General features: G+C 47.1%; 1 protein-coding gene across 1 annotated transcript in view; it reads left to right on the plus strand.

Annotated features, from left to right (window-relative positions):
• The window catches only part of rspo2 (R-spondin 2), a 105,712-nt gene that overhangs the window by 39,532 nt on the left and 48,235 nt on the right, over positions 1 to 17,945 (plus strand). The window contains exon 2 of the mRNA XM_028790928.2: positions 7,137 to 7,325. Within this exon, the coding sequence (XP_028646761.1) occupies positions 7,137 to 7,325 (189 nt within the window). The remainder of the gene's footprint in view (positions 1 to 7,136; positions 7,326 to 17,945) is intronic.

The following is a 17,945-nucleotide window of genomic DNA, read 5'->3' on the forward strand; positions in this document are numbered from 1 at the left end:
GCTAGTCAGCGCTAGATGGCTAATTAGAGGGCACAGATCGTTAGGTAATATCTGATCAAACTGCCGTTAAACATTCTTGGGGATTAACGGGCCCATTTGATTTGAAGATCTGATTAAGTGGTTTTGAAAACTTTACATGAGATATGAGCATAATGAGCGCTAATGCAGATAATCGTCCTCACCCTGATCCCGCTTTGGTGGGAGTACAAAGTCAGCGGAGCTTCATCTTTAATTCCATTAGACCTGCTTAGCCAACCGGCAGGCCAGAATGAGCTTCTGAGGCGTCTCTCTTTGGACTGATCCTCTTAAGCTTTGTTTTTGCCTTTGTGAACACGGCCATTATAAAGTATTTAAAAAGGTTTCAGCTTTCATCCCAGTAAAAGGAACGGATTTTTAGAACTGGAATCTTTCTGCCCACTCCAGTGATAACAGAGATCATGCGGCTAAAACAGTTTGTAAAGAAGCGTCCGTCTGTTCAGAGTTGTGCCTCGCTTCTTTAATATTTCCTACTTTTATTAAAACAAGGAAATGTGCCAGCGGTGTGTTGTGCTGACTCGAGTCTCATATGTGCCTACTTACCGATCCGCCCATTTGATTTTCTCTTCTGTTTCATCCAAACTTTGGGTCTCTGGGAGTCCAATGCAAGGTCCAGCCCTGGTTGGGATGGACAGTCAGTTTAGGGTGGCACAGTGCTACCAGCCTGGTGAAGTTGGCACTTTCTCTCTGTGTCTTCTCTTGTGCAACAACAGAAGAGGATGTTTTGGGGGACCACCATGGTAACCCCGTTTAATGGTGGTATTTGAAAATAATGCAGGAATATGGCTGTGTGCCTAATGAATGCCCAGTCCAAGTGACCTCTTCATAGTGCCCTCTCAGCGGAGGATGTGAGGTCACTCTTTCATCTGGCTGGCATTGCTCTAAACTGTGAGTAAAACCACGAATGGAGTGGCACCGCTTAGCTTATCAGATTCCTGAAGACGTCCCCTGAGTGCTCATATGTGCCACCTGGTGTGCTGAACCCAAGTCCTAAATGTGTTTTCAGGTGTAGTGAGTTGTTAGTGCCAGTGCCCAGGGTACCGTGTAATTCCTATTTGCGTGTGCTGATCAACATGCCAGACATCGCCACTCTCGGGTGCCAGGACTGTGTGAAGGTTAGGTTAACTGGCACTTTTCTGGGTGTGTGAGTGACTGTGCCCTGTGATGTGGAACTCCTTATCATCTCCTTATCACCCAGTAATGGGCCAGCCGCTTCAGAAAGTACTGTAAGAGGAAGCAAACGCAGACAAACTGGCAGAATCTGCTGAGATGATGGCACGTTGCTGTTATTTTCTTATGAAAGCCCAAGCCGAACGTCCGTGAAGCTGCTTTGTGATACAAATCGTCGTCCCATAGAAATTATGTAGGAAATGTGATCCACTGTAAATAAGAGAGGGAAATCTGTGATGGCTTCCAGTAACAGTTGTGCAGTCTGTCGTTTGCAGAGCCCCTGGGACGCCCGGGGTCAATACCTTAATGCCCTCGCATGTATGCCACATAACGATTAGATGTAAAGAATGAGTAATGGGACGTTAGCAGAGCGGCGCGGCGAGGCGAGGCGCTTACTTCTCTGTCTCTCTTCATTCTTCTCAAACTCCAAACAGCAGCTAACGGGGCACTGCGGCCATAAAAACAAAAGGGGACAATCGAGCAAAAGGGGGCCGCCCCGACACGAGTTTGACTTTCAGTTCTCGTTCCCTTTGTTGTAACTTTTGTAGAGAGAAGATGGAGGGGTACAGTGGTGGGCAGGGTGGGAGTCTTCATTTTGTGGTGAAATCATCAAGCCTGGACGCCTCAGAGACCAGGAGGGTCCTGAAGGTTATCAACTTTAATCAAGTGACCACCATAACCCAAGACCACCTGTACTTTTGATCAGCCAGCATTACACGTCCTGATTTGTGGATTTTGTGTGTTTATAGCCGCAGTATTTGCTGTTTTATTTGGCACAGACTTGGTTTTTATTAGTTTAAGTTTCAGCTCCTCCAGTCCGTATGGGGCATCAGGCAGTGATTGCCAGCCGTTGGCACATCTTCCCATGTTACACCCCGGGCTCTGAGCTTTTCCTGCAGATCTCCATGACCTCCTGGGTTGTCCACATCTCGTTTTCCCAATTGATGGTTTCCACACCAGAGCTGTGCTTGAAGACGCGTCCTGTGAACTCGAATCACCGCCAGCAATGGCGTCCGCTGGCCTCTCTGGTCCTGGTCGCCTTAGTATTTCACTGTTTGTTACGTCATCTCTCCACATTCACTTCTCCACGTTATGTGCTGATTTCCTTGTCCTGTGGCGTGTTTCAGTGGCGTGTGTCACTCGTCTTGTCGTAGGCCGCCCTCATTCAAAGCAGGTGGCACTTGTCTCTTCTTTATGTTGTTCTTCGTGATGCCACTTTGTTTATTTGCTTTTGTCATCTCACGTCACGTTCTCCACAAATGGACGAGTATTCGTGTGGCGTGGACCTGATCTCTCCGGACAATGAAGTCGTGGGGTGGCTGCAAACCTCCTCTTAGAAGACCATCCTGAACTATCGCCAACTTTGGCGTTTCTGACATTTTTGTGCCTTCCAAAGTTCTTCTTCTGCATGATGCCATTCAGTTTGGGGCTTTCTTGACCCAAGGAATCCTTTGGTTGATGTCAGTTTTGACGTTAGGTGCTGTAATGAAAAGACAGGAGAGAGAGAGAAAGGTTTGGGGACTCCGCGCCGTATAATGACAGTTATGATGAGTCGTCAAAAAAGACAGAGTCCCCAACTAGGCTAACTGAGGAAGGAAGGTGCGGGTTTTTATAGTTGTAGTACAGGAAGAGGAGGCGGAAGTGAGGTCAGTAGGAGGGCGTGGCCTGGGCAGGAGGGCGGAGTTTGGGTTTCCCTTCTGTGGATATGTAGAAGAGGTCAGTGCACTTTATCAACCCTCAAGCTGACATCTTAGCCTCCGTTAAGCCCTTAGTCTGCCTCCCGTGGGCACGTGGGTGACAGCGTGTGACGTTCTGGTTTCATTGTTTGTGTTTCTTGCCTTTAGGACTGTCACCCGCATTGTCAGGAGGTTATGAAGCCCTGCTTGCTACACGTTCGTCATTTCCATGTCCGAGTTGACGGATCTCGAAATCCTGGTGCTTGCCTGATTTTTCTCTTGGTCTGAACCTTTAGAGCCTTTGACTCAGATTCTCGTCTCCTGCTTGGTTTTGGTTGCCATGCTGCCTGACCTCCTGATATTCGACCCTCTTCTGTCCTTCCTTCCAGTTACTTAACAAAACCGAAGTCTCTGCCTGCCTCTTCTGGCTGACCTCCTTCATCCCGAGGGGCCGCCCTGCTTTCCTTTTAATATGTTTGATAAACGTAACATAACATCGCGTGTCACACCACATTCTCAACCTCACGGGGTCTTTGAGGCCGCAGGCTGCTCTGGGCGGTTGAAGTCCTGGACAGGCCAGCAGGCCCTTGACGGGGGTCATTGGGTGGGCCGTAATTCAGCACTCGGCCTTAAAGATAAGTCGTCACTCCTCCATTCTTGTTATTTGCTCTTTTCCATTTAAAGATCTTTTGCTCGCCTGTGTGATCCTGAAGCGGAGCCCCTTGTTTTGTTTTTTTTCTCCTTTTATTGAACACCATCGTTTTACTCGACGCTATTGAGTCGCTGATGTCATGTGAGATGATCCTCACAATAATCAATACGCTTGTTAGTTTTAAGTTCTCTCCCAAGTGCTTTTTCCTGCAAGCGCTGCTGGTGTTTTGAAGCAGTCAGCTGAGATCATCGCGCCCCCCGGCCCAGCGTGGCCCTGCACTGAGTTTGTTCCTGTGCCTTTCTGGTCGAGTTTCACCCGTTGTACCCATGCTGGGCGCGTCTTAAGACTGGAAAAGCTCCAACCAGGAGGAAGCAGATGCCTCTGAGTGGACTGCAAACCCGGCACCGAGGTTTAGGGATCAGGAGAAGATAAAGGCGACGTGATAAAGCCAAGCAGGGGTCAAAACCGAAAATACGAGAGGAAACAGAACGAGAGACGGGACATCAAGGCAGAGACGTGCAAACGCCAGGGAAACACTTGAAGGGCTTTTAAGTGGATCTCTGCAGTCTCGGATTAGGAACCGGTGTCAGCGGTGGCCTTTCATCCCGTTGGTTAGTGACGTCACGGGAGTATCTATGGTAACAAATAAGTAAAATCCCACAAAAAAATAAAATGTCGCCAGGAACGTTATGAAGACATATACAAAATCAACGTACCATTCCAAGACACGAACTGGCCGTTAGAGAAATAGCAAATAAACGTAAATCAGCAAGTGACGCCTGACCAGAACACGTGACGACTATGCACTCAGACATTGTCTTAAAATGTGACTGGGGTGGGGCGGTTTATGAAGTGAAGACCACCCATGGCGTCACGCTGGAGGATGAAGTTCAGTGACTTCTTGTTCGTTTAAAAGCAGGCATATGAGGACAAATCGGCCCACAATGTCCTTCACACTCGATGAGCCATGCGTTTGTGAGATGCCGCCGTTTCGCTGGCATTCAGGGTCTCCTTGAGCTTCAGTTTGGATCCTTGGGCCAGTTTTCCAAGCTTTGGAGTTCTCTTCTTTTTGTTAGGTCTTGGGCAGTTATGGCAGACTGCTGTAGGGCCCCCTACTACAGGAGACCCCACCAGAAGCGGGGTTCACTTACGTTATAAAGATAATGAAAAATCATAAGAGGCTGAGTTAAGAATCGTTACGAATCACAGCTCTGGATCAGCATCAGATCATGAACCTGAGGAAGTGTTTAGTGACGAGAAAGAGTAAAATGACTTCAGCTCACTCAAACACTTCGCCCGTTCTCTGTCTACCATATCGTCTACTGAATAGATTACAGATCCAAGCTTTCAATCTTTGGCTAACACGGTACAACCCTCTACTGCTACCATATCGTCACGCAGAGTCATGAATCGCTAAGCACTCGCTGTAAGCGTTGTCACGCATGTGTGTCTGAGGGTCTCCTCACGGACTCATTCGAGGGATGTAATAATCCACCGTGACCAGAGGGGGCGCTCTCGCTAACACGTGCGTCTCCTCCTCTACCGCAGCTCTGAGAAACTGCCCAGTGAGGTCATTTGGCTCCGCCCCTCCTGCTCCATGTGACATAAGAAGAGGCGGAGTCTTCCTGAACAGAGCAGCTCCCTGAAAAGGCCTGAAGATCCTGCCATTGAAGGCCCTTGTTTTATTTTGGACTGTAGAACTAAACGGGGCGACCCGCCTGGGGTCCCGACCATTCTTTGGTCTTTATTCACACGTGATTTGAAAGTCTGGTACGGTGAAGAGAGGGCCCTCTCTCTGCTTAGTAGGCCCACCTCTGGTGCACGTCAGGTCTTCATTTTACTGGAAGGACATGCGAGTCTAAGGAAGAGTTTGGGTTGGGTGGTTTGACCGATGAAATGAGATGGAAAAGCAAGCAAGAACTTAAAGGCCGACGGCCCCAGCGTCCTGAATTGGAATCCATGTGGAGTTGGCGGGTACTCCCCCTCTCTGTGAGGGTCTTTCTGTGGCTGCTCCAACAGTTGTGACGAGAACAGGCCCTTCAGCCCAACAAGCTACTTCTAGATAATGCGAAATAATGCTGGGGTGAGACTTGAAGGTCCCTAAGGTCCCACTGCTTGGTCACTTGTGGCACATGTCTGTGGTTTTTTACGTGAAGAAAACTTTTGTAAGGTTCATGCAGAACTGTGTCCCCGTGTTCTTCTGAAGTCCCCATCTCGATCCACCGGACTTTGTCATTTTAAACACCTCAGTCGTATCCCCTCTTAAACTTTGTCTCCTCACAGCTCTCAGTCCCGGGGGGCTTGTCCGCAGTCACCAGTACCTGCAGTGACTCTAAATGGACCCTCCCAGCTGTGGTTTGGTTCTCGCCTTGCAGCCAGTGCCACACCGCTGGGATAAACTCTCGGCCCCCGTGAGCCCGATTTGTCTTAAGCGGGTTAGTGAATGTTCTGTTGAGATCAAAGTGTTTAATGAGAAATTAGCGGAGTGGATGCCAACTCGCATTCCAACCTTGAGCAGGACGTGGGCTGCCCTGAAGGAAGCAGGTTAGGAGTAAATGTCACACAAATGTTTCACATGCAGCAAGTCATCCCTAAAGACAGTAGAGATGTGGCCTTCCTTGAGGAATGAAATGCCTAAGGCTCCATGTTTCAGATTTGTCCAGAGCTCAGGGACCATTTGATAAATTGAATCTGTGCGTCACAGTAAAGTAAAAGTAAACTGTTACTGATGAGCTAAACGGTGGAGCTTGATGCTAAACTTCACTTGTGGATTGACAAACACCGCCCTGCCCGGGGTAGGTTCCCTGCCTTGCGCCCTGTGTTGGCTGGGATTGGCTCCAGCAGACCCCCGTGACCCTCTAGTTAGGATATGGATGGATGGATTTACAAACACAAAACTCACAGGCGTCCTTCAGCCTGACCCGCACTTCTGCGCCAGTCAGTTCTGTGGCTCTCAGTCTCACCACTGGCGCGGAGTGCGTTTTTTAAAAGCGTGACTTGATTCACCACATGAAGGCGCACCAAAGCCCTCCGTCACGCACGTCCTCCCGCTTGTTGCCTAGCAACCGGCCCTTCCTGTTTCTGGTTGCTGTCAGCTGAGGATACGCAAACTCCAGGTGTCCGGCAGCAATAAGGCGCGCGTCATTTCTGTCTCCGATGCATCTTTAGGATTATGATTGTCATTAGAATTGGCAAAGTGGGCGTCATACTACCAGGGAAACCTCAACTCATCTCTCAGGGCACCACAAACCGCCTGGCGACACGTCATGGGAGGCGACTCCGGTGACCGAGAACTTTATTGAGGCACAAAATGGCAGGCGGACCAATGCAAGCGTTGAGAGGTGGAAAGCAGGGTGAGGTGGGAACAGCAGGGTGAAGGAAGGGGTGGTGAAAGACGAGGGCAAAGCGCAATGAGCCTCAGGGAGCAAAATTCCTTCCTTACCACCCCAAACAACCTAAAAGCCCCAATGGAGTGCAGTTTGTGCTTCACAGTTGAAAAATGAATTTTAGGAGCAGCTTTGTGAAAGCGTACAGTGCGTGAATTTCATCTCATCACTTCAGCCTCTCATGTGCTAACTCTGACATTTTGTCTTTCTTTGCAGCTAGTTATGGGCAATACCCAATATGCAAAGGCTGCTCCGTTTGTTCCAAAGACAATGGATGCCTCAACTGCCAGCCAAAGCTGTTCTTCTTCCTTCGGAGGGAGGGAATGAGACAATATGGAGAATGTCTGCACGCCTGCCCAGCAGGGTATTATGGTCTGCGAGCTCCAGATATGAACAGATGCTCAAGTAAGACATTTTTGGTTTTCTTTGTTTTGTGTGTGTGTGCCACGTGCGCCTAACGTGCGTTCAGATGGCAAAGGTAGACCTCCCATCGGGTGGGCATATGTGTGTTTGAAGTTACGATATCTCAGGTTATTTCAAAGCCACGTTTACTTTCAGAGCAAAAGTAGTACAAAGCCAAAGTGGCAAATTACAATGATGTGCCAGTGTGCCAAGTGGCTTAGCACATGCATGTGTCACTGTTGGGGGATCACACCCTCCTCCTTCAAATCACATCCCACCTTGAGAGAGGAAGTGTAGCTTTGTTCATAATGACCATCAGCTCCACCACTACCTCCAGCAGGTCCAGAGAGCCCCCCATAACTGAGGTTGTACCCTTAGTCAGCTTGTTTATTAGGTGGGCCGCTCTTCAAATGAGTCTTCTCTTTGCTCTTTCCTCTCCCATTCCTCTGTGCCCTGAGACCACTCCAGCCTCTCCCTGATGTGGACCCCCAGCTACTTGTAGCAGTGCACCATCACCACATCCACACCGGGTTTGTCAGGCGGGTGTGTTATTGTCAGATGGCACTAATCTATAAGAGATCTACAGTAGTTGGAACTCGACCACCAAACACTTAGGAACCTGAGGCAGAGATGAAGAGTCTTGGCATTAGTGGGCACACTGTGGGTGTGTGATGAGCTGACCCACTGTGTATATGCAGAAGTGCCAGGGTGCCAACGTGACCCTCTCACATTGTCACATCCCTCCACTTATCTTGAACATCGGTAAGTTAAGAGAAGTGCAGAGCGGCTTGACGCCACCCGATTTTCTGGAAATTTTGGCTTTTAAGAACCCAAAAGGAAAACGGAGTGTGCAGCAGCAGCAGGTGCCCAAAGGCTCGCCACGAAAATGGCGAATGTTAAGATGAGGTGTTTATGAAATGAAGTCAGAATAATCAGGGGAGAAAAGCCCAATTTACATTTGAACTGCAGCCAACTCTAAAATATTATTATACAATAAAAGTGGTGGCAGTGGTTCATCGATTTTGTAATGTTCTGGATAAACACGCCTTCATTATTCCAGGCCTCAGTCGAGCCGTAAAATAAAACAGAAGGAAAAAGTTCACAGGAGCGCTCAGCTGCTCTCAAAACAAAACCATATTTTCCTTCCACTCTCTCGGAATGCAAATTTCCAAAGTGGTATAAAAGCTAAAATGTGAATTTTCTTATTAGTCATCCGCCAACGTCCAGTAGAGCAGACAATAAAAAGACAAAAAAACCTTTGGATCGCAACCTTAGAGAGTCACACTGCATGAAACTTACTGGTGGACTGACTTGACTTTGATGTGCTGCTGAATTCATAAGCCAAACTCTCTGTGACCTGCGCTGCTCGCTGCTTTTTATGTTGCTGTGATTTCACATTTCACACTCAACCATCATCATCATCATCATCATCACATGTGCAGCTCATCCTCACAGAGCCCGGGCTCTTTATGCCACTGGAAAGAACTCAGCTTGACACGGAAAAAATAAAATAGCCAGTCGACTACGCCAAAGTCCTCGACTCTGATTATTGACTTGTAAGTCATCCTGGCAGAGAACGCCAGGCACAACTAACAAGCCTGGCACTCCAACACGGAGAGCTGACCATTCAGATGGAAAAGTGAAGGCCAGAAATTCACCAGGGTCTGCTGTACATTAGACCAGGGGTCATCGCTATAGCGAGAAGTGGGCACAGGCATGGCAACACGGGCACCAAGCTGTGGGTTTATAAGGTGAGGGTCAGTTTTAGTGCTGGAGTGCTATGATATGTACCTGCTATCCATCACATAGATAGATAGATAGATAGATAGATAGATAGATAGATAGATAGATAGATAGATAGATAGATAGATAGATAGATAGATAGATAGATAGATAGATAGATAGATAGATAGATAGATAGATAGATAGATAGATAGATAGATAGATAGATAGATAGATAGATAGATAGATACTATCTATCTATCTATCTATCTATCTATCTATCTATCTATCTATCTATCTATCTATCTATCTATCTATCTATCTATCTATCTATCTATCTATCTATCTATCTATCTATCTATCTATAAAGATTCCAAGAGTCTGTGCCGACTGCTCATGCATACTGTTTTGTGATAAGCCTATATGCCACTTTCTATTAGCATGCATTGACAGGTAAGTGGGGTGGCAAGTTTTTACCATTTACCCTATATAAGTCTATTATATAGTGCCTTTCACATATCTGTCTATCTATCTATCTTATAGTGCCTTGCAACTATCTATCTATCTATCTATCTATCTATCTATCTATCTATCTATCTATCTATCTATCTATCTATCTATCTATCTATCTATCTATCTATCTATCTATCTATCTATCTATCTATCTATCTATCTATCTATCTATCTATCTATTATATAGTGCCTTTCACATATCTATCTATCTATCTATCTATCTATCTATCTATCTATCTATCTATCTATCTATCTATCTATCTATCTATCTATCTATCTATCTATCTATCTATCTATCTATCTATCTATCTATCTATTATATAGTGCCTTTCACATATCTATCTATCTATCTATCTATCTATCTATCTATCTATCTATCTATCTATCTATCTATCTATCTATCTATCTATCTATCTATCTATCTATCTATCTATCTATCTATCTATCTATTATATAGTGCCTTTCACATATCTATCTATCTATCTATCTATCTATCTATCTATCTATCTATCTATCTATCTATCTATCTATCTATCTATCTATCTATCTATCTATCTATCTATCTATCTATCTATCTATCTATCTATCTATCTATCTATCTATCTATCTATCTATCCTATAATAGGAGACAGCAGGTACCTTCACTGTCAGCTCTGACTGGAGCTCAAACATCTCCCGGCCAGTAGATGGCAGCACACGACACCTGGTGGAGTCAATGGGATTGCATGGCCGTTTTTAAAGTACAGGCTGACACAAGCCAGTAGCGTCCCTCCGTCCAATCAGGATGCAGCACACTGTCACACCTTGAGCCCCGGCATGAGAAATAATGAAGACATTAGGGGGAGATCTTGGAGCCTGAAGTGGGGTGTTAAAGTATAGGACGTATCGAGGATGATGTGTGACACCGAGTGATTCTGTGAGTGCACAGCAGAGCTGACATCATTTCTGTATCGTATGTATTGAAACAACCTGCCAAATTAGAATTCTTACAGCCTCGAGTGGGAACATAACATAATGAGCAGTTCAGAGCGGAAAGGCGCTTGTTAAGCACAAAGCCATTCATAAAAGTCAAAGTCCTCTCTTTATGTTTCCCGATGCTGCCATTATTTATTCCAAATTGTGTCTTGGCAGACATGTTGGGTTTGATCCGTGCTGTGCTACGGTGGGTCGGCGGCAACATTGCTTCATCCATTGGATCCCCGCCTTCTTTTTCCAGTCTGGCTCACGAGCCGTCTGCGAGTTGGCACCTAAAACCCGTGCTGACATGTGCCCACTTCTCATTAGCCGGGCTGATTCCCAGCCTTTGCCCTTTGTGCACATGTTGGCGCACACCTTTAACTGCACACAGTTCATAGCGCCAGCCTGGCCCTAGCTCTGCCTGAGACCCACCCTTGGGTTTTGTTTCACATTTCCTTTGTTTTCTGTGCCATTTCCTTCTTTCCTTCCTTTTGTGGGTTCCTTTGTTACTTATGCTTGTTAATCTTTTGTTAATTTCTTTTGTTAGCTAGTAATCTAATTAAACATCAAATTGTTTTTGGAGTCTTCACAATGCCAAGAAGCATGCCAGGATCTTCATGAACCTGCCCAAAATAGGCTCACCTAAACTCAGGCAGACCCCAAATACTACCTGCTGGCTTTAGCCGGAGCAGGCCCCAAACATGGGAGGCTGGCAAAACAACAGCAAAAGTCCACAAATTTATCAAAAAGCCCCTCAAAAGGGAGGATAACTGTCAAACCGCGGCTTAGGAAGAAAAACTTTAAAATCAAAGATCTATTAGCAAAGATATCAAATTATTCTCAAAAAAGCAGAAAAAAGACAAAAGGAGGTGCCTATAAAGCAATTGAAAACAAACAAGTCCTAAAACACAATCTAGAAACCCGAATCCAGAAGAAACAGGCAGGAATTTCACCAAAAACATAAACAGCAAATCCAAAGAGAAACAGTCAAATTCACAGAACTCTATAATGAAGGAAGAAATGAATGATCTCCTGCTCCTGAGCCTTCTCAGCCAACTTAAATAGCCAGAGGGCAGAGTCAGGGGTGGTGATGTCATGGTGGCCCGACCTCCTGGGGCTCCACCCACCAAGAAACAAACATAACAATATGACAGGTCATCACTCAAAAGCAGCAAAGACAGCAATAAAGCACATAACGACACTTTAATACACAACACCGATGCCGTCGGTGGGTTTGGCCGCTGTTTTTGTTCATCTCCCTGCTTGTTGTTCACATTTCTCGTGTGTTTTTGTTGTTCATTTTTTCTTCTTGTCTTCCTATCGTGGTTTCTGTAGAGTTGCTTTTGCTGTTAGTGAGTTGCTCTTTTTCTTGGCGTATTTCGTATTTAGCACAGGGTCCCTTTCCCCCTCTATTGTATATTCTTTATTCTTGAATTTGTGTTGTTATTTTTATGTGTTGCCCTTTTTGACTTTATTGAGGTCTTTTGAAATATTATGTGTTTTGTTAATTTGGGCCAGGGGTTTTAATGGTTTCCTCTCCCTTTTGAGGGTTCAGGCCCAGACCTGCCTTGTCTTTATAGGCCTCCTATACTTCACTCCGATGTTGCTTACCCCATGAAGTTTGTAGTAGTGGCTGAGAATTGCTTTTAATCTCATGTCTCCATGTAGAAATGAGATTTGCAAAAAGAGTTCATTATGAAATAAATGCCACAGATGACCAATGCTGTCCACTGGCAGACGAGGTCAGACGGCTGTGGCTTCAGCTTCATGTTCTCCGTCTCTTTTGCTTGTGTCCGTGTCTCCCAGCTGCCTCTCTTATGTTTCCAAGTGCCTCGTGGGTAATTCCAGTAGGCAGGGCCACCTGCCAGTCACTGAGAGGAATCTGGAGGGTCTTCCACAGTCCCCGGTGGACCACTGTGAGTTGGTGAGCTTGTGTGCATTCTGTGAATTCCGTGTGCTTTGCCTTTACTGGATGTCATTCGGCTCTTCCTGGGGGAGACGTTTGGTTGTATTGGATTGCTTTATTTCTTTGAACAAATCTTACTGTCGTCGTGCTCCACAGAGCTTCATTGATACTGAAGGACATTTTTTATTTTTGAAGAATAAGTCTTTTACTTTATAAACATTTTATGAAGCCCTTTTTGTGCCTAGCTGGGGTTTTGGATGGGATTTCCACCTCTAGTGGAGCATTTCTGGAAGCCCTTTTGGGATGTGCGTGATTTGGAACTAAATAATAATAATAATAAAACTGACATAAAATACTTAATTAGACAAGTAATGAAAGAAAAAACAATACTACCATAAATAATAACAATCAAAGAATCCAAAATGAACAAAAAGGACACTTTAAAAGTGTAAGCTATAAGAAGAATTGTGACTTACAATGGACACAAATAAAAGAGGTTAGTGCAGCTCAGGATGGACACCACTAGGGGCAGTGTGGAGCAGCGAGCTATCAGGCCACTGCAAGCCCTCCAGGCCACTAGGAGGCAGCAGAGGTGAGATAGGGCGCCCTTAGGGCACCAGGGTCCACCACTGGGAGGAAGCCCTGGCATGATACCCTTGTGCCCTGCAAGCGAGATGATGGCATTAAAGGGGCACTCTTTACTAGTGACTGTGGAGCTGGGATGAAGACTAACTGAGACAAGGTGATACAGCAGAGGTCTGGAGACAAGCCTATCTGGTCCTGGTTTCCACCCTCCCTTGTGTTAAGCCATTTGATTTTGTTGCATGTAAGGAGGGACGCCAGGGGGTGCTGTGCTGCCAACACAATGAGCACATGTCACGACAACACAATCACGTTCAGCGGTGATTCAACGCTTCACAGGATGAAGATGGCTGAGAGGCTGAAGATGCCCTGTTAGAATTGTCTCCTCTGAATCCCCCGCAGGGGGTCTTTGTTGCGTGGGCACAGCTGTATGAGTTTACTCTCTTACTGGTTTATTCTACCTTACAAGTGAGTCCCGTTTTTCAGGTGACCTTTTTAGAAGGTTCAGAGGAGCACCACTTCACCGCAGTATAATCTGCTATCTTCTGTTTCTTGTTTGCTGTCGTAAATCTTCTCGCTTAATTAAAAGCAGCCCCTTAAACCGAGGGCTGTCCTTACCACTTCCACACTGGCGGGATCGGAGGACCCGTGGCGAAGGTCTTGTGGAGTTTAGTGAAGCCGGTGCCTTCCCGACAGACCTCGTATTTAATCGTCTGCAGACTCGGGCCACACAGACAAGCCGCGCTGCTTCCACGGTTTGGGTCGACGGCAAACGAGCGGCCTGTCGGCGCGTGACATCGCAGCGGCAGACCGACGATAGATGAGCATCCACGAGTCGGAGTCGGGGCCATATGTCTTCTATCAGTTTGGTAAATACGTGCTGAATCCTGTGGGGCTTTGCAAGCCACTGTGGGCTGCCCTGCCAAAGCCTGTAACCAAAGCTACGCGGATATATTTCATGGCTGTGCGAGACTAGAACTCGCTGGAAAAGTCTGAGATTCCAAAGCGCGCACTAATCAATGCTCCTTGTGTCTTCGAGGGCCGACACCGGTTGAGCGAACGGTTCAGCATGAATGCCATTGTTTTATTTGTAACTCGACTCTTCAAGCTAATGCCATGTGTCTGTGTGTGCGTGCGTTAGGCAGAGGCGGCCCGGGGCTCCAGAGGGGCCGACGAGGAGCCCACGATGGCGTACTGGGCTTTGGATTTAGGCCGGCACCACTATGACGATGCCCTAGTCCTCCAGCCATCATAGGCTGAAGCCTCGCCATTTATATTGGACTTGGACTAGAGGGCTAGAGGCCTCGGCCCAGCTATGGTGCCAGTTAAGATGGATGGATCACTTAGCCTCATCATCTGTATTGGACTGGGGCTAAGGGCTGGCACAGCAAACAACGTGATGCCACTTCTCTTTAACTCCATGGCGTCCTCATCTGCTGTTTCATTCATATAGAGAAGCAAGAGCCATCTGGAAAGCCTGCCAGCCGCACACATTGGCGCATCTGAGTCTGATGATCTGGCCGATTCTATGAGTGCAGCACAAAGGACCAACAGCAGAGGGTATCACTCCATCGAGGTGCTGTCTGCTGACTGGACTGGGATGCCCATGCTATCTGTGCACTTTGTGTTTTTTTGTCTTTGGTATTTTTATGTCACCAGAGGTTGAGAGGTTTACTTACCTCGGCAGTGACATTCACGACTCTGGTGACTCTTCCTATAAAGTCAGTAGACGGATTGGGAGAGCAGGGGGGTCATGAGGTCGCTGGAAAGGGGTGTGTGGCGCTCCCGATATCTATGCTAAAGGACGAAGGTCCAAGTCTTTAGAGTCCTGGTGCTTCCTGTTTGTGAGACATGGACGCTCTCCAGTGACCTGAGACCAAGACTGGACTCCTTCATGTGTGTGTCTCCAGAAAATCCTTGGGTACCGTTGGTGTGACTTTGTGTTTTGGATTCATGGAGTCCTGAATGAGGCATATGACCTGCACTGTGAGGGAGCGTCAGTTATGGCACTACGGCCATGTGGCGCGTTTCCCTGAGGGTGATCCGGCTCATAAGATCCTTATTGTTAGGGACCCGAGTGGCTGGACCAGGACAAGGGGTCACCCACATAACACCTGGCTGCGGCAGATAGAGGGTCATTTCCGGAGGGTGGGACTGGACCGCGTGTCTGCCTGGGGGGTTGCCAACTGGGATCCCGAGTTATTTGGTTGTGTACCAGTGCAGGCTCCCTGACTTGACTTGACTTGGAATTTTTATTCTTTATTGTGTGTGGTGCAGCAGGGCAGACTTTAGCGACTCTCTCTCACAGCTTCAGAGATTTGAGTGTCTCTGTGGCACCTGCATGTTCTCTGTGTGCCCACATGGGTAACCCTGCCGCCCAAACATCTAAACTGGCCCATTATGAAGTGAGTGTGATGTGTGTGGGACTTTCTGCTCCTGCCCTGTGCATGACGCTGTTAGCTAATGCTGCCACCACCCTTGTATGCCAATGGGTGGTCTTTAATTGGAGTCAAAAAGTAGAAAAGTCCTATTGTTGCCCCTCAGAGCTTCCACTTCCCAATAACAGCACTTGCTGTGGACCGGAGCAGAAACTTCACAAGGTGACATCCTATGGCAGTGCCATGTTTAAAGTCCGTATGGCTCACTGTTGGCCAATGGAGAGTGCATGGCTCGACCTTTTGGATGAGGGTCTGCTGGCTTTTGGACATTTAGTCTCTCTGTCTTAATGGCTCAGTTTGGCTGAGTGTAAGGGTGTCCTGTAATGCCACCCTGTCTGCTGCCCTGTGCCATCCTGTTCTGGCATACCAGGACCCCCTTTTTACTTGAATAGGTGGAATATGAACACATTGAGTGCCAGTGCGGTGACGTGGCTCGTCAGGTTGTCAGCTGAACTCCTACTGGGCGCCAGTGCTAAAAAGTACACAATTGCAATGTACCCTGACCTTGTAAATGGCATTGGATAAAGACATCGGCCTCATATACAGTAATAATAATAATAATAATAATAATAAGGATTGTCCAAGCGACCTAGAAGTCTTTTCATTCCCGTTGTGCCGTCATTCTCGTCTACTTTGTTCCAGTTGCTGTTCTCGGTTTTCCCCACTGGCCATTCTCCTGCTCTTTGTTCCCTCATCTCCAGTGACTCTTTTTGTCCTTCTTGTTCACGGTGGGACACGTCGGTCGCTACGGCGAGTGCAGAGTGATATTTACTAGCTGGCCTCTGCTGAAAGCCAGGAGATGAGCCCCTCGTGTCTCCAGGGTGGACCCGTAGAAGTCGTTGTCTTGTAAGTTGGTGCTCCACTGCTGTGAAGGGAAGCCTCAGGCTGTGGTCAGGAGTGGCAGACGGAGGATTTGGACATTGGGTGGATTTCCATGAGGGTGAGGGAAGTGAATATAAATTTTTACAGAAATAGTTTGGATTGAGCGTGTTAGATGAAGGCCTAACGTAACGTGACATGACATGAGAAACGTTTTGCGGTGTCCACTGGTATGGGTTTGTGGTTCTGGGGTGACCCCCATAATATCCCGCGAGGGTTTTGTCCTTTGCTAATCTTTTGCGCGTTGTGTTTATATCTGAGTGATTTCCGTGGCCCCCCGACTCTGTTTAAGTGCCATTTCGTCTGATCGCTCGTGTCACAAATGTTTTGAACGTCTGCCTGGTATTTTTTGACAACACGTCGAGAGTTTTGTTGATCGGATTTCTTTGGACTTTCTGCCATTTGTCCTCTCCGTTTTTCTCCTTCATCTCCTGGTCCATTTTGTCTTTTATTTGCCATTTTATTTTATCAGGCAGAACATCCCCTCAAACCCTGGCAAGCGATCCAGGGAGCCCACAAAGGAAACTCTCCCATTTAAACCTTCTGATGACCAGATACCTGCTGTGTCAAGGTGTCGAACCCAAGCCACCGAGGGTCCTCTGTAAACGCAGTGAGACCACCAGCTCTGTGTGGCGATGGCACTTCCTGTGTGCAGCAGAAATAAATGAGACGTGGAGCTCGGGGCTTGGGCGGCACTTCTGTGGTGGCCGCCGTCTCTGTAGAGAAATGACCTGCCATTTGATGAAGCTGAATCTCCGGCCACCTTTCCGAGGCAGAGGGCCGATTCTTTCTGCATCAATTCTGCTCCGAGATGCCAAATTGCTCTTGAGGCTGACCTCATTCAGGGCATCGATGAAATAATTTGTTCATTGCTTTTCTGTTGGCTTTCCAAACCACAGTCGAGAAACATATTGGCCTCTCTAGCGCCTAAGTATTAGCTCATGTTAGCGCTTGGCAGCCCTCCGTCCCCTTTCTGTCGACGGGACCCTGGGAAGGCGTGTGCATGTAAATGAAATTTGATTTTCGCTACGAATCTGAGATCTATCGTTTAGGAATGCTGGCAGGGCGCTCTTAGCCAAGGAGCTGATCAAAGCAGCTAAAACGCCAATATTGTCGCTGATGTGTTTACAGGCCTTGGGGTTTTGATTACCTAAAGACCACCTTCAAAGCACAATAGCGGAAGATTTCAAAAGCGCCGATGCCTGCAGGGCTGCATATCAGTGTACTGAGCAGGACTGAACTCGCGATGAGCTACAGGGATACGGCGGGCCCCGCAGTTCAGGTTCCGAAACCGGATTCACGAGATGATCGCGGCGGAGAGCCGCTTAGACGCTGACTTCGACAAACGTGTGCACCGCCGTGTGACCTTCTGGACTCCATGGAGGGGTCTTTAGTGACTTTACTTTATCTTTACTTGCACATTTGGTCTTCCACACGTCAATTTCTTGCTTTGTATTGATGGGATTTGCTGCCACGTCATCGTGTGAGTCTTGCTTTGCATCTAAGGATGCTTGCCTGGGGCCGCGAGGCCTGTGGTGACACCTTGTCAGATCTTTTTCATAAAAATAAGTAAATAAATAAATAAAGGAACGACATAGCATAAAAACTTATTTAAATGAATCATTT

The sequence above is a fragment of the Erpetoichthys calabaricus genome, chromosome 13 (assembly GCF_900747795.2).
Source record: "Erpetoichthys calabaricus chromosome 13, fErpCal1.3, whole genome shotgun sequence".
Classification (NCBI taxonomy): Eukaryota; Metazoa; Chordata; class Cladistia; order Polypteriformes; family Polypteridae; genus Erpetoichthys; species Erpetoichthys calabaricus.